Consider the following 22,045-nt stretch of genomic DNA (forward strand, 5'->3'; position numbering starts at 1 on the left):
ATTACCCCTATTACTCTTAGTTTTATAAATTTTAAAGTATATAAAACGTATTTCTTAATACGTATACTAACCCTTTTTTTTAATAATACTATATTCTTAGTAATTATATATTTTATAAACTAAGAGTTTAAATAATCAGTATAAGCCTAGGTCTTATTTTTATATATATATACTTTATAAAATAAGGTTATTTTAAGAATTTAGGCCTTTGGGCTATAAGAAGTTTTGATTTTATTCATTTTAAACCTCTAGGCCGTACTCTAAGTTTTATTTATCGTTTATTTTTAAATATTAAGTTTTTTTAAATATAGCCTAAATTCATTATTTTTAACTATTTTAGCTATTTATAATAGCTTTTTATATATTATAGAAGTTAAGAAGTATATAAAAATATTTAAACTTAGCTTATAAAAGGTTTTTAATAAGTTTATTTATTAATATATTTTTTATTAATATATAAATAATTTTAAAGCTACTTTTAGTATACTCTTATTTTAGTTATATATTCTATATATTAATATAATAAAGTTAAGTAGCTAAAAAAAAAACTTTTATAATGAACCGAATTATTTATTAATTATTATAATTAACTAACTATACTTCTCCTAAGTTAAAAGTAATATTTTTAAAAAAGCGCTTTAGAGCTATAGTCTTTTTTATAATTTTTTTAAAATAAAGAAGCTTAGCTTTAGTAGTTAACGTTATAACCGTTACTTAGCGTACTAACTTTTATTAAATTAAGCTACTAAAAAAGAATATTATATATTTTAAAAATAATCGTCGTATTACTTTATTATTTACGAAGCTAATATTTTTAATTAAAAATAATAATTACGTACTTAGTATATTATTATAATAGAGCGTAAAATATCTTATTATATAAAAATATTAAATATAGTAATTAATTATTTTAATATAAGTTATACTTAGGTTAGTTAGGAACTATAATAATTATAAATAAGTAAAAGCGATATTTAGTTTAATCATAATAGTTATATAAAATATACTCCTAACTTTCTCTTAGTAGCTCTTTATTTTCTTTTTTATTACTTACCTCTTATTTAATTTAAACTCTTTTTAAAAAAGAGGGGTAGCTAAATATAATAAATTTATAAAGTTAAAACGCTTAGTAACTTGCTCGATATATACGTTATAAATAAGGTAAACTTTATAAATAATATAATTTTATAAAATCCGTATTCTAAAGAAGTAATTAATTAGTTTATTTTTTTTAAAATTAATATATTTTTTATACCGTTAATAATCCCCTAAGCCGCTTTTTAATTATTTTAATAATATAAAATAATAAAGTTATTAATATAAAATACTAATATTACCTTCCTATTTATAGTTTAGTAAATATAAATTTCTTTATAACTATATATTATATTTATATTACGGAGTATAAAAATAAAAGTTTAAAACTAGAGAATTAGTAAGTCTCAGAGGCTATATAGAGCGCGTTAAAGTTTATTTATTTTATTAGTAATTTTATATTCCTTTAGGAGTTTAATAATTATTAACTTCTCGCTCTTAAGAAGCGCATTAAAAAATGCGTTAATAGTATTATATTAGTCTATTTTAAGGTTAAATTAAGTAATTATTATTATTATAAATTTAAAAGCTTTTATAATAAGTATCGAAATATACGTATTTTATAAGGGGTTAAGTAGTTATATATCCCTTTTTATATATATATATATCCCTTTAGGGTCCGGTCCGCCTCATTAGGGGCCATCTTCGCCTTTATAAACAAGCTAGTCTATTAAGGTTAATATTAAGTATCTTTATTACGTACTTTAACAAAGCTTTATAACTAACTATAGCTAGCCGTAGCCGTTATTAATTATTAATACTAACTAAACTTAAAATATTAATAACCCCGCTACCGTAGTATATTAATCACCTTCTTAATAACTAAATACTACCCCTTACTTTTTCTTTTTATTTTATTTAATAATAATCTCTCTTTAATATTCCTATTTAATATACTTACCTACGCTCTTTTTAAGCTCTTAATTATATTATTAAGTCTAAGCTTATTTATATTCTATTATATTAAAAAAGCGCTAATAAGGGCGATACTTATTATAATATATTTATCTATTTTTTATAAGTCGATATTACTAATATAATATTTATTAAAGCAGTCTTTTTATAGCTCGGGGTTATTTAGTATAATACTTATAGACTTAAATAACTTCTAATTATTAAAAAAGCCCTAAGGGTCGACGAGTTATGAATAATATCTCGGTATTTTAATAAAATATACTTAAAATAAATAGTTAAATAGTAATAGTAATAGCGTAATAGTAATAGATAATAAGGGAAGCGTCTTTAACTTCAATAAAAAAAACGAGGTAACGAATATATATATATATAAATAAAGTTAAAAATATAGTAAATATCGTAAGGTCGATATTATTTAATAATAGTAACGAGGGCATCTCCGATACTACCGTTATAAACTACTATTACTTAAAAGGGTAGCTAACTTAGCTAGGTACGCGGGCTTATAAAGTAGTAGTATTGGGCGCTTAATATCGCTATTAATAATCCGTAGTTATAAACTTTATAAAAGGGAAAGTTAAAAAAGTAGAAAATCTAAAAAAAAATAGTTTATTAAGATAGTGGGAGTATTTATTAATACTATATATTACTATTATATAATCGATATCGAGAATTGCCCGAGTAGCTAGTAAAAGCAAAAATCAAAAACAAATATATATATATATACTTTTATCTTACTAACCTCGTTATTAACGTTGTATTTATAAGTATATACTTATTTTAATAAAAATAGGATCCCTTATTTAGGATTATAATTAACCTCTTTTTATATATTAATATCTTTTAATTTTTTTTTTTTACGTTTATAGTATCCCTAAATAGCTTTTATAATTATAATAAGAGATATTTAATATTATTAAACTTTTTTAATAAGCTCTAAAAGTTAATTTTAATAAGTTATAGTTTTTAAACTCTTTTAGAGCGCTCTAAATAGGTTTTATAAACTACTCTTTTTATTACTTAATAAAGTATTATATATCCTATACTACTTTTTTTTATAGTTTTTTATTAATTAAATATAAAAATATAAAAAAAGTAGTCTTAGAAACGGTTATAATAATTACTATTTTTTATATTTAAATATAAAAGCGTTATAAAAATATTATTATTAAAGCGTTATAAAGGTTTATAAGCTTAGTTTAAATGTCTAGGACCTAATAAAGCTTTATTTAATACTTCATAAAGTAGTTTTTATAAGCTCTATTTCTATATAATAATAAAGGTTTATTATAAAAGTTCCTTATTAACGTTAATTTTAGTATTAAGAATTATTTTTTTATAATTAGTACCTCGTTTATTATATATTTTAGTATTTTACTAAGAGTTATTAAAAATTAAAGGCTTAAGAACTTTTATAGTATATATAAGCGCTTATAAAGAGGACTATAAACTATATAAAGTTATTTATAACTTAGTTATTATATACCTTTTTTTACCCCTACCCCCGAGCTTATATAAGGGGGTTATTTTAGGAGTTAATAATAATAATAAAACTATATTAGCCTTTTTAACCTTATTAACCGCACTTTAAAATATATTTATTAGTTATTTAGTATCTTAAATAGTTAAAAATCTAATAATAATACTATCCTTAATTATAAAGTTATTTTAAGTATTAATATTTCCGAAATTTAGATTTACTTCCTTAAATACTTAAACTAAGTTATTATTAATATTAAAAAGTTCTTATATTTTTTAGATTACTAAATTTATTTACTTATTTATAATAATTTACTTTTTATATATAGGATTATAAAAAACTTCTTTATTAAACTTAATATTCTTTATAATAAATACTTATTTAAGCGCGGGTACTTAGACCTTATATAAGTTATACGTTTTTAGTATATATCTAACTAAGTATTTTATATATTTATAGGGAAATACTTTAAACTCTTTTTAATATATACACCTTTTATAATCTTTATAAAAGAAATATACTTAGTAATTATATATATAAAGGCTATTAAAATATAAAGTAATTAGTTTAAAATCTTATACTTAGTAACCTATTTACTATTAGTATTAATACCGCTTTTACTAATTAATTTTTATTATAATAAGTAAATCTCTTTTATTAACCTCTTATAGGGTAATATTATAAATAAAGATTACTATTAATACTATTTTATTTTATAAATTCGTAAGGAGGTTTATAAAAAAGCGTATTTTATAAGTTTTAATAATTATAAGTTAATTTACCTTTTTAGCGTTATTTACGGGTTCTTTTATATATAAAAATAGAAGTTTTATTTTAATTCTTAGCTCGTTATATTACGTTTTATATACGCGTTTAATATTTATAATTAAAAAAGCGGTTTTATTATTATTTTTAAAGAAGTAAACTAGAGTCCCTTTTTAATAATAAATTACTATCTCGAGGCTTTATAATATAAAAAGTACTTCCTTTTTTATTTTTATTTTTAAAAAAAAAAACCCTAAACTACTTATTATATTCTTTAGAAGTTATAAGTATATATTATTATTTACTAAGAGATAGTTCGAAATAAAAAAGATCTTAGTATATGTAGTATTATAACTATAAGGTTTTTTTTAAAGGTAGTCCTTTTAAAATTACTATTTTAGTATTAAATAATATATATACTTTATATTTAACTTATAATAAAGGTTTAATATATATACCTCGAGTTTTATATAATAATTAATAAAAAGTATTAGGTCCGAGATGAATTATTTTTAAGTACTAAAGGAGCGCGCTATTAAACCTTTTATAAGTACGTTAATATAAATAATAAAAAGATTTATAGCTAATTAATAATATAATACTAGCTAAGTTCTATAGGATATACTTAAGGTTTATAAAAAAAGGATAGGATTAAAGGAGCTTATATTTAAAGAAAATTAGATTATTTTTTTAAATAAGCTACTTTTTAATAGTATTTTTATAAAGCGTTCTTTATTACAAAGTATAATTTAAATTATAATATTAGAGTACGCTTCTATTTAATAAAGCTTTTAAAACTATATTAATATAAAATCCCTTAATATAAGCAACGTTTTAGAGCTTTAAATTATAAGTTCTTTTTTTTCTTAAGTCCGTTTAGGATACCCTTTATAATACGAGTACTACGTATAGTAATAAGTAATATAATAATTCTTAATTTAATATAGTTTTTATTACTTAATAATATATAACTTTTAGGTTTAAATAGGCTTTTATTATTAATTAGATATATTATTTTATAGCTATTTATTACCGTATTTTAAAAAAGGGGGTAAGTATTACTTATAGGGGTATTAAAAATTATATTTATTTCTAAGTCCTAATTTTGTATAAATATAATAACTACGTAGCCCTCGTTTTAGTTTATTAATAAGCTTGCTATAGGTTAGTTAGAGGATTCTTTTAAAAACCTAGGTTTTTTAGGGGTTTTATTATTCTTTAGCTAACTAGCTTTTTTAAACTTATTATAAAGTAATTTCTATTTATTTAATTTAATAGTAATAAGGACTTTCTTTATATAGCTTTTTAATATTTATATTAATAACTTATTAACGTTTTAGTTTATAAATACTTATTTTAATGTTTAATATATTATAAAGTACTATAAGTATATATAATTATAAAAATATATAACGTTATTTTTATTATTTACGTCGTTAATTAAGTTAGAGCGTTTAATAAAAATAAAATAAGCCCCTCCTTAACTTAAAAGTTATTTAATATATATATCCTAAGTTATTAAGCTAAATATATACGTAATTTCCTTAAGGGTCTTTATATACGTTCTAAAAATTATTAATTTACTAAAAGTTTTATATACACGTTAGCCTTATATAAGGTTAAGTCTAAACTTAATTATAATTAAAAAATTAAATACGGCGATTTCTTTATTAATTTCTAAAATATCGTACGTTTTAGCTCGGAAGTAAGTAAATTACTACTCTTTATATCAATATTAGGGGTTAATTCCGGTCCTTTTTTTATTAAAAGCTTATTAATATTCTTTTTAAACCGTATTTTTTATTATTAGTTCGGGGGTATAAATTCCTACTTTAAATATTTAATAATTCGCTATATATTGAACTTAGTACCGTTTTTAATAGCTTTTTAAAATACGTATTTATATAATATAGCGTTAACTAATTCTAATAATTACTAAATAAAAACTTTAATATATATATTAATAATATTACGTTTATAAGCTATAAGTTACTTATATTTAATATCGAGCTCTTATTATTTTTAAACACTCTCGAGTATATAGATCCTTTTTATAAATATAATATAAAGATAGATTTATTTATATAAGATAAATAATATAATTAGTTTTATAAAAAAAACCTAGCTTAGTTTTATAAATTACTTATACTTAAAAAAGTTAAAAAGTTCGTATTAAAAGTTATATTTAGAAACTATTAGTAAAGGATTTTTTAGTTTTTTTAGTCGTTTTTAAATATTTTATAACGGGCTTAATAAGCTCGTAATTCCCTTTTATTACGGGTTATAACTAATTATTCGAGTTCTAAGGGCGAAGTAAGTATTATAGAGGGGTTAAACAATATATTAAAATTTAGAATATTTAAGTTAATATATTTCTAAACCTTAATACCCTTATTTATAATATAAAGTATATTAAACTATTTAATTTAATTATTATAATTAATTAGTTTAGCTTAGGTTAAAATAAATATAAATAAGTTAGTTATTTTAAAAAGATTATAAGAATTATATTAATAAGTACGTTATTATAATATAGGGTCTTAATTAAGAGCTAGGCTTATAATTATTATAAGTTATAGTACGTAGTAATAAGTATATAAAGTATAATAAAAGTAACTTAATTATTAAAATAGAAATAGATAAAAGGAAAAGGTCTATATATATAATGTCTAAGATAGATACGTAATTTAGCACGTAACGGGCACTTCGTAAGATGCGATTACTATCCCTATTACGTGATAGAAGAATAGGTCCGTGTTAGAGGGGTTAAAACTAATTTCTACCCTAACGACTTTTACCTCCAACTTCATCTATCCCGAGCTCATCTGCAGTGGCTGACGAAGCATAGTCAGACGTTGTGGTAGCCACAGATCTCGCATCTCAATAAACAGGTTATATACTAATTACAGAGCCGTAAACTTTGGGATTATCTGCTTGAAGTTTCGTCATGTCTACGCCCCAGGGCAGACCTCGCCGCAACGTCCCACCTTGCAGGTTCTGTCAAAAACAGTTCAGGAGATTTGAGCACCTCGAACGTCATGAACGCACCCGTAAGCCGGACCCCAACCTCCCGCTGTACACAGCATACCGTGACGTCCTGACATTGGGCTCCGTGGACATCTATGCAAGGGTGGCCAGAGATTCGCTAATGATAATACCCAGACACCCGAGAACTACCCTTCCTGTGCGAATGTGGTCGGAGATTTTCTCGAAGGTACGGTCCCCAGTCACACCTCAGTTCCCAGAGGGGCTTTTTTGCTCACAACTCGATAGGGATCTACTTTCAAGACATCAGCGAATCTCTCATGCCGACGGAATCATTGCAAGCCCAGATGACCTGTCTGCTCCGTTAGGGGAAACGACAATCGTTGAAGGGCCATTGTCAACTGGCGCAACTGGTGATGAGGTTCCCTCACCGCCGTCTTTGTCGGAAGCACTAACAGTACCTCATCAACATGGATATGATGCCAGACCGCAGTTGTTGGGAAACGAAGCTGCTCTCTTCCAGCCCGTCAGCAACCTAGCATTACATAATGCAGCCGCAGGTTTTCCCGAACTATGCTATCAAGACTCGCTGTCACAAGACCTCCTAGCAGGAATGGATGGCATTGATTTCGACTTCTTGTTGGACGACACTCAGTTGTCAAACTCTTTTCTTCTCGCCAGCGCAGTCGATGCTGGCTCCCCAATCATGGCGATACTGCCGACGGATCACGTCGCGGCTCTGTCCTCCATTCAGCCTGAGCATGGAAGCTCATTTGCTGCGCAAAGTACATGCATCCCACCACAAGGTCGTTCGCCCAGTAAAGAACAATTAGAAACAGAAGTAACTTCATCGTTGCCGAAGTTTGCGGCACGACTACCTTCAATGGAACCCGAGAGGCCAGAACAGACACCATTGCATATCACTCTAGAACATCAGGCCCAGAGGCCTCGACAAGTTCATTGTCTCCGGCCCTGGAAGATTGAGGCTGATGAATACAGCAAGATTCTCGACGAAGCCCACCAGCTTCGTTCTGAGCTTCCCAGCTCTTTCAAGCTGCCATCACATCGTGCCCTCTCAAGATTTTTGGAAGGGTACTTTCGTGGCTTCTCCGTCCATCTGCCGTTCATTCACGGCGTTACATTTTCTGCCCCTGCTATCGGTCTTGAGCTTCTCCTGTCGCTCGCCGCAGTCGGTGCTCTCTATCGGTTCGAAACGGCCTCGGCCTATCAGATTTATGATGCTGCTCGGCAATTGATCTCTTGGCATTTAAAGCAAAGGAATCAGCCTACACTAAACCGACTGACCCATGATGATCGCGTCATCATAGATGATGCTCCAAGCGCCCCTGCGACGCCGACTAGCGCTAGTACACGTATGAGAGACTCAGAGTTACATGCTCAAGGCAAAACCATCCGGTTGCTGCAAGCTATGATAGTACTCATGGCGATGGCATCATGGGGCGATCGAGAGTTGACAACTGACGCCCTAAGCATGTCAAGTCAAGTCGCCATGCTCGCCCGCGAGATGAAGATTCACGAGTTGGAGAAACCCCCGCCAGTCAACCAGCAATGGGCCGAAGGTATCAAACTTGAGGAACGCCGCCGCACGCTATTTGCCGCCTTCGCCCTCTTGAACTTACAATCCGTTGCATTTGACGTGCCACCACTCCTCCTAAATCGAGAAGTCGCCATCAACCTACCTGGGTGTGCGTCAAGCTGGCAAGCGCCTAACGCGGAAGAGTGGTCAGCCCTGAGGGACACGTATATGCCGCCGAGACCTTTCCCAGAGAAGATGCATATGCTGTTAGCAGGACGGAGCATCCATACAGTGACAGCGCTTTCTTCTTTCGGGAACTATGTGCTCATTAATGGACTGCTCCAACAGATTCTACTGACTCGCAACGCCTGTGAGCATCTTCCGATTGTTGGTGGTGATAGTTCGCTGGGTGGGGACTTCATCAATAAGATGGAGGCCGCGCTTCGTGCTTGGCAACAATCATGGGAAGCGACTTACGAATCAACGACGGACCCTTCGTCTCCCAAGGGACCGTTGGGTTTCAACTCCACTGCCCTCCTACGCTTGGCTTACATCCGCCTTACCGTTGGCCACAATCTTGACCAACGGCTTCTTGCCCGAGACGATGCACCAGGGATAGCCGCGGCATTATCTAGCCAAATCATTACTGCCGGTGATAGGTCACCGCATATGAACCAGGCCGTTCTACAATGTATATACGCCCTCAGTATTCCAGTAAGGGTTGGCGTTGCGTTTGTTGCGCGTACCCAGACCCTGAATTGGAGCATCCAACATGCTCTTGCTAACCTGGAGTGCGCCTTTCTGCTCACAAAGTGGTTGAAAATCTTGTCCGAGGTTGTTCAAGAGTCTGGCTCAGATTCCCTTCAGCCGGACGAGCGTAGATTGATCCAATTGGTCATCGGTCTTGTGCAAGAGACGGAACTTGGTGACCAGCTGGACAAACACGAACGTCTTGCTGTCCAAATCAACAGCTTGTCTAGTCTGACCTTGACGCTATGGAGCAAGACATTTAACGGCTCCCATGTATTTGATGTTGTTCGGGTTATTGGTGACGGCTTATCGATCTTAGCCCATGCGTCAAAGAAAGGAGACGTTGTCCGAGCGGTGCCATGTGCGCAAATTCGAGACGATTCCAGGCCAAGGAGTTGAAGAAGTAGCTGGTTCTAGCCGGTCAGAATACGTCGGTTTGGGCCGTGACCTTTGAGATCTTGGATTCAAACATGTAGAGCTGAATCAAGCTTCGATAATGAGCCTCACGCCGAGAGAACGGCCAGGCTTCTGTGTCTATCATTGCAAAGGCTGGTTTTCTGACTGTCAGTTTCATGTTTTGAAGGAGAGAAGTATAACTCAATGCGGCATGACAGACTCGAAACCAGCAAGCTGACAAGTGGAAAAGAACGGTAGGTTCAAGCTGATGTGATCTACATAGGTGGTACAGGGTACTGAAACGAGGAAACTCTGCATTTCAAAGAAGGCAGAAACAAGTGGGGGACAAGTTCGTGGCCGCGGCCTCCGCAGTAGGTCACCGAACCGACAATGCAGCTTAGTGAGCCTGGTGGGAGCATTGTGGTTACGAGTCCAGGGGGCAACCGTGCAGCAGAATTGACTTTGCGGGAGCGGGTGTGTCAACCTTATTTCTTATTATATCATCTCTTGTCTGAGGATTGAGGTATCCAAATTCTCGAAACGTTCACCATGATTTCAACGCAACTTTGGCCCACATCAAAACACCCATAGCATCACGGGGGGAGCCGGCTGGCGGTCAAGGTGGTGTGGGTAAACGGGAACGGACCTCTGTTGTCGATATCGACGCACTTTGCATCGCTTGTAGAAAATGGCAACCCTTTCAACTTACTATTATTCATTTGGTGTTCTTTTGTTCACCCACTTCTTCCTGAGCGATTCTGGTTCTCGCGTGGTCTTTTGATAGCGACTGTTGCATTTCGCGCCTTGTTGTTTTATTCTCTAGCGTGTTCCCCGACTTTCTTTCTTTTCTACCTTTGTCAACCCGAGCGAGCCGGTATCGCAGGGACTCATCATCATTCTCGACCTCTAATAGAAAAAAAAGCATCACTCTATCCCCAACATGAACGCCTCAGCCAACCTCCGCGCCTCAATGATTCGCGCATCGGTGCTGATCCCAGTACCCCCGGGCCCTTCACGATTCGATCCTGTTGCGGCCGCCCATTCTCGGGGAATCGAAGTCGGCGAAGGGGAAAGGCGTCGGGTTGTACAAACTCTAAACTACCTCGAGTATCGTGTACGATGCGACATGGATCGAGAGGCAGCTCTTCCATCGCCCGTAAAAGAGTATTCGATTGAAGATCCTGCCATAGAGGTTGAAGGCTCACAGCGGTCCCAGCTGAAACGAATGTTTACAATATTTCCTTACAGAGATATGAACTGGATTGTCACGATGCTATTTGTGGTTGGCAGCGTATCTTTCGTTATCAATGCAGGATTCGGGCTCTTTCCTGCCCTCGAGCCAAGCCTCGCTTTCGATACTCTCCCAACCGTTGCTCTCCCTGCGACCATTACAATCGGAGCCACCATGTTCATGACTGGAGGCATTCTCGGCATCTTCGCCGCTTTCAATGCCGACCGTGGCACCCTCGAGAAGAGCGGCACCAAGTCCATCGATGACAACATCCCAGCCATTTATCGACCCGCCCTTATTGGCTCTGAAGCATGGCTCTGGATCCCGTCTGCAGCCAATTTCGCCGGTCTTCTACGGACTGTTCCTTTCCAGGCTGGTCTGGTGATGCTTTCTGGCGGTCTGATCCTCTCCGTAGCCGCAGTGGCTGGCCTCCCAGGAGTTCTCAACCCGATGGATCTTTTTCTCACCCAGGCTCTGGTCTTCATGCCACAAGTAATTGGAGGAGCCCTATTCTTCATTGCCAATATGACTCTCGTCATACATGTCCAGACAGACTGGTATAAACCAAGAATCCTCGCGGGCGAATGGCAAGGGGCGGCTTGGAATGCAGTGGCATCCGCCGGTTTCATTGTGACCGGTGTGTTGCTTTTGGACAATCACATCTTTGAGAGCTCAGTCGTTGGGTTTGTTGCAAGTACCGCCTTTTTGATAGGGAGTATCATTCAATGGTATTTGCTCATGGAGTTCCATCCAACTCGTTGGGCATCTTAAGGTCTTTATAGCTTTCCAGTTCGCAGTCGTTTCGTGAACATTCGAAACAGAGCTCGTCCTCTTCAAACTCATCCTTGAAATACACCTCTGGAAAGCTGAAAAATCACAGTACAGCATTGCTTGTGAAAACATCTTGCGGAGAGGCCAGCGATTATTATACTAAGTAGAAACGGCTCCAGCTTCTGCTCCAGCCTTCTGGCTTAATGTAGATGTCTGACTGACGGACCTTCAGAAATGAAGGTTACTAGTATCGTAAACGGAGGCATAGAAGCTGCAACAATTGGAGGCCCTGCTTTTGGGCGGCAAGTTCTTATGGCCCAATCCATTTCTCTGATAATAAGTGGCGAAGATGCATCATCGTCTGATGGCCCCTCAATGTATTTTAGTGGACTTTTTTGGTGAGTATTGGGTATTATGGGTACAAGGGCACCAAGGCAATGGCGTAACTTGAATGACACCATCCGCTGCCGCACATCCACCGTTTTTGGTACATCCTGTAAGATGGTACTCAGAACAATCGCTAGGTCTGGGTTCATCTCACCTTATGATATAGTTGTGGGGCAATGATTAGTGGGCACTCGATAATCATTGTGGCCAGCAAGCCCGGTCCAGCCTGACTGGAGCTAAGGTGGTACGCGCGAAAATCCAAATACGCGGTCCGAGTACGACGAGCTCCAAGCCGCGCCTCATCATTCGATGGTTTCATATTGAGCGCCGTAAAGAAGAAAGGGCGTCTAGAGCGTCTGCTGGAGGACAGCCATTGGGCATTTCCACGTCGTTGAGAAGTAGACTTGTAGGTCAAGTCCCTGATTTCGGGATAATATCCCTCTATTCCAAGAATCAGGGACTGGTGTAAACCTGAAAAAGCTTACATTCGGCTACTCGACAAGGGGTTTCTGGCACAAGTTTAGTGCCGCAATCCGAAGCTGAGCTTTAATTCGCCGCGTATTCGTACATCATCAGATACACATCGTCTACAGAGGAACTAGTCGCCATCTGCATCTAAACTTACGTGGCCCCGAGGCCCGTCAAATTACTTAAATACTGAAACGCGCTCCTTTTCCCTGGATTGATTTGATACTCGCATGCCACCAGTCGCTCACTCATGTCATTATACTCTTTCTTTTTCTTTTCTGCACTCGTTCAAGCAACGAACTAGACGCCTTTGAAATGGCTCTCTGTAGGCTAATTCTGGCAGCTGCGATGCTCAGCTCGACCTACGGAGCTGCAACTAGCAATATTACTCGGGTCCTCGACCTACCTCCTCGTTACCACAACAGGACTGTTAGCGTTGAGCATCTTTCGGTGGCGGGAAACCTCGATGGTTACAAGATGGTCACCCCGGCCGCCAGGAAGTCTACCGACTTTTGGTACTTTGATGTTGTTTCAAAGTCCACTAACCAGACTTTGAATATTGTCTTCTTCAACTCAGGAGATTTTTCGCAGTACCCGCATCCTCTTGCTGTCCAGGTTTCGGGAGTGTACCCCAATGGTACAGACTTCTACTTCGAAGCTATGGCTGATGCTGGGGTTCATCTCACCAACGGCCCCCGTGGTATTACTGGAGACTGGAAAGGAATTGGGAGCTTCAGTGGAACCTCGCTGGACAAGCCTGAGGTTGAATACACGATCAACATCGACTCCGAAGACATGGGTATCTATGGCAGGATCTCCTTCAAAGCCGTGAGTGACTCCCTAATTCTATTCCTTACCGTTGTACAATTTCAAGAGACTGATGTTGGAGATTACAGAATGCTCCCGCCCATTACCCTTGCGACTTGAATGGCGCAGTTGGCGTCAGCCAGAATCTCTTGCCGGGACTGTACTGGGCTAACGCGGTCCCCGATGCCGAGACTGTTGTCGATCTCGCCGTCAAGGATACTGTTATCGCTTTCGAAGACGGTATTGGTTACCACGACAAGAACTGGGGCAATCAGTCTATCATCGATGGTCCTCGTTATTGGGATTGGGGACACGCTCGTTTTGGTCCTTACTCTATCGTCTGGTACAACCTTCTCGACTACGACGGCAATGAGAGCAGACGATCTTATGTTGCAAAGGATGGAGAGGTTCTCCTTGTTAGCTGCGACATGGCGAGCATGGAGGTTCGCCAGAGGGGCGGAAAGGCAGCTTGGCCTCCTACCACTGGGCTGCTTGAGACTGAAGGCCTATCTGTCAAGTACAACCTCACAAATGGCGACGTAATGGAGGTCGATGTCACCACCCAATTCATCGTCAGAGATGAGAAGGGCGCCTACCAACGCGCTAACGGTCTCGTCAAAGGCGGTATCGTTGGACAAGATAATTTCGAGGGTCGCGGTCATTACGAAGAGTTCATCTTTGGCATCGTCAATGACTACACTCCGCAGGTATAGTGCCAGCACGTTGACGTGTGAAGGACATTGAGCAGCCTATTGCTTCATAAATCTTCCCGACCAATCACACCGGCAACCCATCGTTCCCAACGAGACCATTTCAATAGCTTGTATCGTTTCATCCCGGCCGGAACGATTTAGTGGTCTCAAATTTGTATCCATAGTCTACATGTAAATACGGAGTCCCAGTCCTGTAGGCTCTACTCCATAGAAATGATTGTTGACCAAATTCTGGGAGGTCATTGGGGCCTCGTTGGAGTTTCCTGGATGTCGTGTCTTGATTCCTAAAACTACTGAGTTCCACAAACCCTCCTCTACAGAGACCCTCTCTATAAACGTGCCAGTTCCTAGCATATGATCATTCACGATTCATCCTCCTACCCAGATCTCCCGATCTTGAAGCCCCCAGGAACTCTTGTCTGAAACGCGCCACTCGGGTCGTATTTGGCAGCAACTTCCCGTATGAATTCAACATTCTGTGGGCCGTATCCTGCGAGAGCATCCTGACGAGGACTGGCATAGTTGAGGTAGACCAGGTCCATGTCGCCCCCGACAGACTTCGCAAATCTCTGTATCTTGTCCGACATCGAAGTCAAACATGCTTCCGCCAAGGCAAAGTCTGCGTCGTTCGTCAACACATACACACCACCCGTCCACATGATGGCATTTGACTTCAATCTTTCAAGACCAAGCATGTTACCGCCGCGTTGATTTGCGATATTTCCATGGTCCATTCCGACAGGCTGTAGAAAGATCATCGTTCCGAAGGCTTCCGGGCCGATGGAACTCTGAAGGGACTTGACGAAGTCTTCGTGGAGCTTGGTGGAGTATTGAAGAATCTCTGGATCATTTTTGAACAACAGAGTCGCCGCAGCACTCCTAAGAGATAAAGATCAGTCTGACCGAAGGGTTCAGATATCAGCCAGACTTACAATTGTCCGCCTTGGACTTTCGACCCTGCGGCAGTCTTGGCCACAGACTGCTTTACAGAAACATTGCGAATAGACGGAATGTCCCGCAGATTGTCAAACGCCGTTTCGACACCATTGTGCCCAGCAGTGTTGACATAGATGGCCGTGATCGTGATGTCAGGACCTGCCGTGCCGTTGTACTGGAGGAAAGTGACCAGTGCGTTATCAGCAAGCGACATGTCATGATCAGCAAACTTGATCAGCGTATCGGAGACCACATCAGAAGCGGTTGCGGGCAGTATTCGGACCTCGTAGTGGATATCACGAGCAGGAAGGGCTTCCAGGTCAAACCTTGTGACGATGCCAAAGTTGGAGCCGCCACCCTTGAGCGCCTTCCATAAATCAGAGTTGCTGGTCTTGTTCGCATTGACGACGCTTCCGTTGGTGAGCACGACCTCGTAGTTGAGGACAGAGTCACAGGCGAATCCATACTTGGGCGAGAAATAGGATGTGCCGCCGCCGAGAAGGAAGCCTCCCACTCCAACGTCGCCATCGCGGCCACCGACCACGACAACGCCTTGATCGCCCAGACTAGCGTAAACATTCTCCCATCGCCCTCCCGAACCGAGCGTTGCGGTATTCGTTTCGGCATCATAACGGGAGTAATTGAGCATGCTCAAATCGATAGTGACTCCATTCTGAATGTTGTTGTTCAACTGAAAGCCATGCCCCCCACTCCGGACTGCAATGTGCCAGTCTCCAGCGCCATTGCCAGCTTTTAGGAGTGTGGTCAAAGTGAGGGAAACTTCTTCAGTACTCTCGGGTAGCACAATACACCATGGATGAAGCTGGGCATTCCGAGCCCACCAGGTTTGCACCTGTTTCTCGTACCCTGAATCGGTTGGCGATAAAACCCTATCACCTAAGCCGGCGGCGAGGAGCGCGTCACACTACAAGTATTAGTGAGATTACCAACAGTGACTTGGAGGGTGCTTACAGGCGGAGTGCCCCCAACAAAAGTTTCCGTCGTGCTTATGTTAGCTGCTAAAGCCTCCAAGAGAGCCAACGACCCGATAAGGGTACAATGTTTCCAGAGATTGTAAATCATGGCAGATATGGTATGAGAACAATTAAAGATTATTGTTGAGAAGATGTGAATGTAGTCAATGGTACCTAGTTGTTGCTGTCAAGCTCGGCAGTTTATGATCATATTATTGAGACTGCTCGCCTTCTTAAATATAACTATCCCCCAAGGCACTTTCGCTGTCTTTGATGAACGCATGTTGAGCTGAGATCGCTACAATCCCGGGCCCTCGGGCCCTGTGAAGGTGAGAAGGCCCCGAAACAGCATGTTGGTCGTCGGAGTGAGATGAGAGCCTGATTAATGGAGTGGCCCGAACTAGTAACTATCATTACCTTAATACAAGAAGTCAGCGGTGTCTGCCGGCCGTTGCCGAAAGACAACCATGCCCATTTGAGGGCTATAGCCACACGTTTTGATGCGCAATTGTGTGACAGTGGCACATCCTGACCCAGATGGGAACTTTAGTCTTCCGGGGCCTCGGGCCCGGGGATGGTTGGAATTCAGGGCTACTACGCCTAGCGCTGACAGAGTGTGCGAATAGGACGCAGCGACAATGATAGCTGCCTAATGTCAGGAAGCTTTGCGTCGCCAGCCTGCCGAGCACAGGGTAAGACTCTTTGGATATGGGCTGTCTGCAAAGAGCTCGAGTCTGGAAGTACCTACACAAGAGATGTCCGGAATGGAGACCGAAGAGGATGAGAGTCTTGGTCGATAGGATTCTGCAAGCATCCCAGTACGATATCTTACCACCTACTGCGTGCACCTTTCTCAAAGATTAGTCACTGACTGCCTAACTGGCGCCTCCTAATTATGCCACCCCGCCATGCCCGCCAAGTACTCATGGCCTTTGAGACCAGCGAAGAACAAAAGAAGAAAAGCGGCTGCTTCCAAGACCTTCCCATCTATCGAGTCTGATTGCGTTTCAATTTCTTCTCCCAATCTATTTCCCCGTCGACCGCGAAAAAGTCTACCCTCACGTATTGTTGACTGTCTCGGATGGAGGCTTCCGGAGTCAGGAGCAAGAGGCCTGCGGTGAGTTCGCGTCACTCAAGACAATGACCGTTATTTATAGACATACTAAACACGCCTTGGCCAGTGTGATAATTGTAAAGACAGAAAGGTAAGAACTCAGTCCCCAATGTCATCACATTATGAAAACATCGCACAATGGGTTTTGACGAGAACGGATAGACGAAATGCGACCGCGAAACGCCGTGCTCAAGCTGTGTGGCCTCAAAGCTCATATGTCGCCTGACGCATCGCTCATCCGAGAGACGGCAGCGCGTCCTCATCTCGCCCCGCTATGATGAGGCCATAGAAAGTGTTGACCGCTCGCTGAAAGAAGTGTCCCAGGCGGTGCAGCAGCTACTCGAAATCAACCAGCAAAAGTCGAACTCATCACCACTCGTCTCCCCAACATCCTTCATCGGCAATCACTCCCCCAACATTCCAGGCTTGTCTGAGGGATACAGAGGCGAATCTTCTTTCAAAGCGCATGTTCACCGGGTCACCGATGCACTCAAGGATGCAGCTGCAGACCTTGAGTCTACTTTGGGCGACGATTCGGCGCTCTCTGCGACCGTGCAAATGATCAACCAGGCTACGGGTAGTGAAGGGAGTAGTCCCGCTCACACCGGCAACTCTCCATTGACCGTGCAAGCCCAGCATCCCGAGTTGGAGGGCAGGAGCCTTCCGTCAACTGAGCGCGTTCTGAAGCTCCTTCGACTGTGTCAGACTGAAAAGCAGCGGTTTTTCATCGACGTCCCCGTGATTGACGAACAAGAGTTTGGTGGGTATTGCCAAAAAGTTTGCTTTGCCATCACCGACTTCTCTTCTGTGGATTGGATCATTGTCAACGCCGGTCTGTTTTTCTTGCTTCAAGGACTCAAACCCCATCATTTTGCTCTCGTCGGCTTCAACGAGTTAGACATCGAGGCATACTCTCAACTCCTCAAGGCCAACCTTGAAGCTGCAATACAGTCTTTGAGACTTTGCAGCGACCCTTCTATACAAGCATGCCAAGCCCTTGCAGTCCTGGTAAGTCTCGAGCGATTGCCGCTGAAACTCAATTCCCAGTACTGACGAAAAAGTACACGTTTTGCAACAAAACAGGCCAGAGTACACTTGCGTGGCAGCTCATATCGGCCGCGTCGAGAATGTGCATCGACCTCGGTTGGCATAGACTACCCAGCAATGAGCCAGAGTTCTCAAAAAGGCGACAAGTGTTTTGGCATGTTTATGTCCACGACAAAAGCATGGCTTTTACAATGGGCAGGACGCCGTCGATTCCTCCCTACGATGTCTCCACCGAGCGGCCATCCATCCCCAAGGACTGCGTTCCGGGTGTGCCAGTACAGTAAAGCATCCCTTTTTGCCTTTTCCCCGCAACTATTATGCTGACAGCACCTTGAGCCTCTATTCTGGATTCGTCGAGTACGCGTTTATTGTTGGCGATATGCACGTTGAGCTATTTTCTGCTTCAGCGCTTCGACAGCCGCTAGAGACACGAAGCCAAAGGGCCAAGTCGGTAGTTTCCAAGTTGCTTGAAGTCAACACGCGTAACAAACAGGTGGGTTTCGGTGATCATGCTGTTCGAAAGGACTTTTCTGAATTCCGCAGTCTATCGGACATAACCCTCCCGACGACGATCTCTATAAGGCGCTTGCCGTGCTGCTCGACTTCATGATGTACGGTCTTGTTACGATAGCTTATCGTGTCATCCCATGCGATGAAGCAAGCGATAGTCCACTGAAATGCAGCAACGAATGCACGGAGGCTGCTCGAAGTGCCCTTCGTACAATTGTGAGGGCATTCAAATCCTGGGGCCATCTCAGAATCACTGGATGGACAATGCTCCTCAACATGTATGCTCACACATGACGCTGCTGTGATTCTTGATGCATATTTAATAACATTTCATTAGGATGTTCTCTCTAGTACCCTTTGCCAGCTTTGTAGTGCTCGCGGGACACACCGTGGCAACGGCGTCCGAAGAGGACCTAACACTCCTCTGCAGCGCAGTCTCTGCCATTGAACCCACATCAATCAGCTCGCCTTCAGCCAAGAAGCTGTACGATGTGTGTAAGACGTTCTATGAGCTCGCTAGCTTTGCTGCCAAGCGAAGATCCTTGATAAGCAAGAGGCCACCGCATACAGAGCAGGTGTATGGACAACGGGAACTTGGGGATATTCCTTCTTTACCGGAGGTCAATTTCGCAGTACCTCCGTACGATCACATCATGGCTCCTCAAGACTGGGACGCCGTGATGAATGAGTTCGATCTGGGCACTGGAGCCAGCGCTATGGCTTCCTTTGTAGAACCTTACATACCTTATGATGGTAGATTGCCCTGAAGTATCATGCAACACGTATTAGACCAATTTGAAATTCGAACCAAGGCTGGTTGATCTGTTTACTACGAAAGCAATTCAACTCAGAGCTTTGCGTTCACACCTGTGACCTTGCAAGCTGCATCTACGCTAGCCATGACCTGAACCAGTCGATCATCCCGCAACCTTGGTACAACGACCTGAACACTCAGCGGCGTCCCTAGGTAGATCTTTCGGTCAATCTTCTTCTCGTCCCACAGCTCTCTGTTCCTCTCGTCCCAGCTACTCAGGATCTTTCCACCTTGTGGCCGACCAAGCTGCAGATCACTCTCCCTCACGTCTCGCACTGGTACTGTTCCTGCAGGATAGTCAAGCATCACCCAACTGCTAGTCAAACCGACAGCATTGTATCCTTCGATGGGCGGCACAGGGTGCGGCGCAACCGGACATATCACAGCATCCAGCTTCTCTCGCCTGCGACCGTGTTCATCGTTCTCGACCCACATCTTGAGCATCTCCCGCTCCAACGTTGCTCGTTGTGCCTGAAGCTGAGCAACTTGCGTAAGTGGCAGCGGCTTCCCCTTCTTGAATCGTGCTGCTGTCCAAGGTACTAGGGGCTCGCCTGTTGCTTCAATCATCTCGGCCATGGTGACGGAGCCGTCGACGCCCATGAGCTTGTTCATGACTGACTGTGCCTTGGTGAGTGCCGCGGGGCATGACAGCTCAACCACCTTCACACCGCGTGTGTGCGAAAGAGCTGAAGAGACCTCGTCCAGCATATGATCAAGAGGTGGATGAATGCTGCAATTTCCATCCGTGCGAAGAACGCCGATAACCAACTCCCCGTTCTTGCCGCAGCCCGAGATCGACGACACTCTCAAGCTGGAGGGCCATGATGCGGGCATGCAATCCTCGCCCCATAAAGCTGCCCGAGGGACGATCTCACGCAGGAGAGCATCTATGTCCTCAACACTACGGCCAATAGGGCCTGCAACAGCTTGCACGGAAGTGCGGCTCATACCGTCAATGCCAGTAAGAACTTGTCCGCCGTACGGAACGCGGCCATTGGAGGGCTTGAAGCCATAGACACCGTTACACATAGCAGGCACGCGGATGCTGCCACCAATATCGGTTCCGATTCCAATCATGGAACCCTTCATGGCCACGAGGACGCCCTCGCCGCCAGAGGATCCGCCAGCGGTGCACAGTCGGTTGATAGGATTCATGGTCCGGCCAAAAACGTTGTTGACGGAATCCAGACTTCCGAGAGTTTGCGGGATGTTGGTCTTGGCGATGATGACGCACCCCAAAGAGAGCAGGAGATCAACCAGCGGCGCATTGGAGGATGCGGGCTTGTGGCACAGATATGCCAGCCCCATTGAGGTGTCGACGCCTGCAACGTTGAATGTGTCTTTTACGGAGACGGGGAGGCCGTGGAGGGGGCCGAGGGGGGCGCCGTGTTCGCGGAGGTAGTCATCGAGAAATTGAGCCCGGTCCAAGGCGGTGTCGAACAAGGGTTCCGTCAAACAATTCGTGAGTTGCTGCGCTATGGCACTTCGGTGGCAGAAGGCCTCGGTGACTTGTCTAGCTGAGAGTTTGCGCGTCCCTATGGCCTTGAGCAGAGTTGGAATCGTATAAGTTTCGGTAATTGAGATTTCTGATTGAGACAAGAATTGGCGCGGCATGTCAAGAACTCTCTGTGGCCCGTCACCTGGTTGAGGCGGGTCATTCGGGATGGCCTTGATTGGGATGTGCCATTTTGATGAGATGCGCGCTGCTCTCTCAGCCTGTTTACGTTGTGCAATGGCCTTCCACGGGGCTTCTCGAGATTGAGAAGACATGATTGTGCAAGCTACGGGCTAATTACCTGGGTTCTGGCTTTGATTGACTATTCACTTGGAGGCGGTCAACGATTGGGTTGTGTGTTGTTAGATTTACTATCTCAGCATGCCCAACAGTAGGCGGGGTCGATTGTATACTGTCATCAGGACCTCGGCACTCCATCGACGCACAGAGGATGTTTCCCGCCGGCACTGGGGTGAACCACCAAGCTTCTGTGTTGTGTTACGTATGAGTAGAGACAACGCGGGGAATGCCTAACAATTACCCCAACTACAAGATCTCTGTGCCAAGTACACTAACTATCCTGTCGGCGTTCACGGACCGCCCGGCCCTTGCGGAGTAATTTCCATTTATACTGACCATGGCCCGAGGAAACGGAAACCCGCGTTGCCCCGAGCTTGCGGCCCTCACGGTACGGAACGAATCTAACACGGCATCGAGATCCTGCAGGGCATGGATGTCGGTTTCAAGCAAACTGTGCAAACAGTGCGTCCATTAGCCCGGTCCAGGTTGGTTTCCGGGAATCTTGCGCAAGCAAACGATCTTGAAGTCCTCGGGGCATAATCCTAGAGGCTTCTA

General features: G+C 41.3%; 7 protein-coding genes across 7 annotated transcripts; 5 read left to right on the forward strand and 2 right to left on the reverse strand.

Annotated features, from left to right (window-relative positions):
* Window positions 1–7,202: 7,202 nt before the first annotated feature.
* On the forward strand, window positions 7,203–9,981 carry CLUP02_17838 (AmdA; the record flags this gene model as incomplete). The annotated part of the gene is made up of 5 exons (XM_049296742.1): window positions 7,203–7,385; window positions 7,418–7,469; window positions 7,529–7,594; window positions 7,630–9,800; window positions 9,847–9,981. The coding sequence occupies 5 exons, from the start codon at window positions 7,203–7,205 to the stop codon at window positions 9,979–9,981; spliced, it is 2,607 nt and encodes an 868-aa protein (XP_049137966.1).
* Window positions 9,982–10,863: 882 nt separating this feature from the next.
* On the forward strand, window positions 10,864–11,925 carry CLUP02_17839 (uncharacterized protein; the record flags this gene model as incomplete). Its single annotated transcript, XM_049296743.1, has 1 exon — window positions 10,864–11,925. One exon carries the CDS (start codon window positions 10,864–10,866, stop codon window positions 11,923–11,925), a length of 1,062 nt encoding a protein of 353 aa, XP_049137967.1.
* A 1,170-nt stretch (window positions 11,926–13,095) lies between these two features.
* On the forward strand, window positions 13,096–14,300 carry CLUP02_17840 (uncharacterized protein; the record flags this gene model as incomplete). Its single annotated transcript, XM_049296744.1, has 2 exons — window positions 13,096–13,608; window positions 13,677–14,300. 2 exons carry the CDS (start codon window positions 13,096–13,098, stop codon window positions 14,298–14,300), a joined length of 1,137 nt encoding a protein of 378 aa, XP_049137968.1.
* Window positions 14,301–14,677: 377 nt separating this feature from the next.
* On the reverse strand, window positions 14,678–16,319 carry CLUP02_17841 (FAD binding domain-containing protein; the record flags this gene model as incomplete). Its single annotated transcript, XM_049296745.1, has 3 exons — window positions 14,678–15,179; window positions 15,233–16,161; window positions 16,209–16,319. 3 exons carry the CDS (start codon window positions 16,317–16,319, stop codon window positions 14,678–14,680), a joined length of 1,542 nt encoding a protein of 513 aa, XP_049137969.1.
* Window positions 16,320–17,118: 799 nt separating this feature from the next.
* Window positions 17,119–19,648, forward strand: CLUP02_17842 (uncharacterized protein; the record flags this gene model as incomplete). The annotated part of the gene is made up of 8 exons (XM_049296746.1): window positions 17,119–17,214; window positions 17,298–17,327; window positions 17,392–17,415; window positions 17,487–18,332; window positions 18,413–18,651; window positions 18,708–18,864; window positions 18,915–19,159; window positions 19,219–19,648. 8 exons carry the CDS (start codon window positions 17,119–17,121, stop codon window positions 19,646–19,648), a joined length of 2,067 nt encoding a protein of 688 aa, XP_049137970.1.
* Window positions 19,649–19,728: 80 nt separating this feature from the next.
* Window positions 19,729–21,465, reverse strand: CLUP02_17843 (amidase; the record flags this gene model as incomplete). Its single annotated transcript, XM_049296747.1, has 1 exon — window positions 19,729–21,465. One exon carries the CDS (start codon window positions 21,463–21,465, stop codon window positions 19,729–19,731), a length of 1,737 nt encoding a protein of 578 aa, XP_049137971.1.
* Window positions 21,466–21,571: 106 nt separating this feature from the next.
* On the forward strand, window positions 21,572–21,895 carry CLUP02_17844 (uncharacterized protein; the record flags this gene model as incomplete). Its single annotated transcript, XM_049296748.1, has 2 exons — window positions 21,572–21,680; window positions 21,744–21,895. 2 exons carry the CDS (start codon window positions 21,572–21,574, stop codon window positions 21,893–21,895), a joined length of 261 nt encoding a protein of 86 aa, XP_049137972.1.
* Window positions 21,896–22,045: the final 150 nt, after the last annotated feature.

The sequence above is a fragment of the Colletotrichum lupini genome, chromosome 10 (assembly GCF_023278565.1).
Source record: "Colletotrichum lupini chromosome 10, complete sequence".
NCBI classification, from domain to species: Eukaryota; Fungi; Ascomycota; class Sordariomycetes; order Glomerellales; family Glomerellaceae; genus Colletotrichum; species Colletotrichum lupini.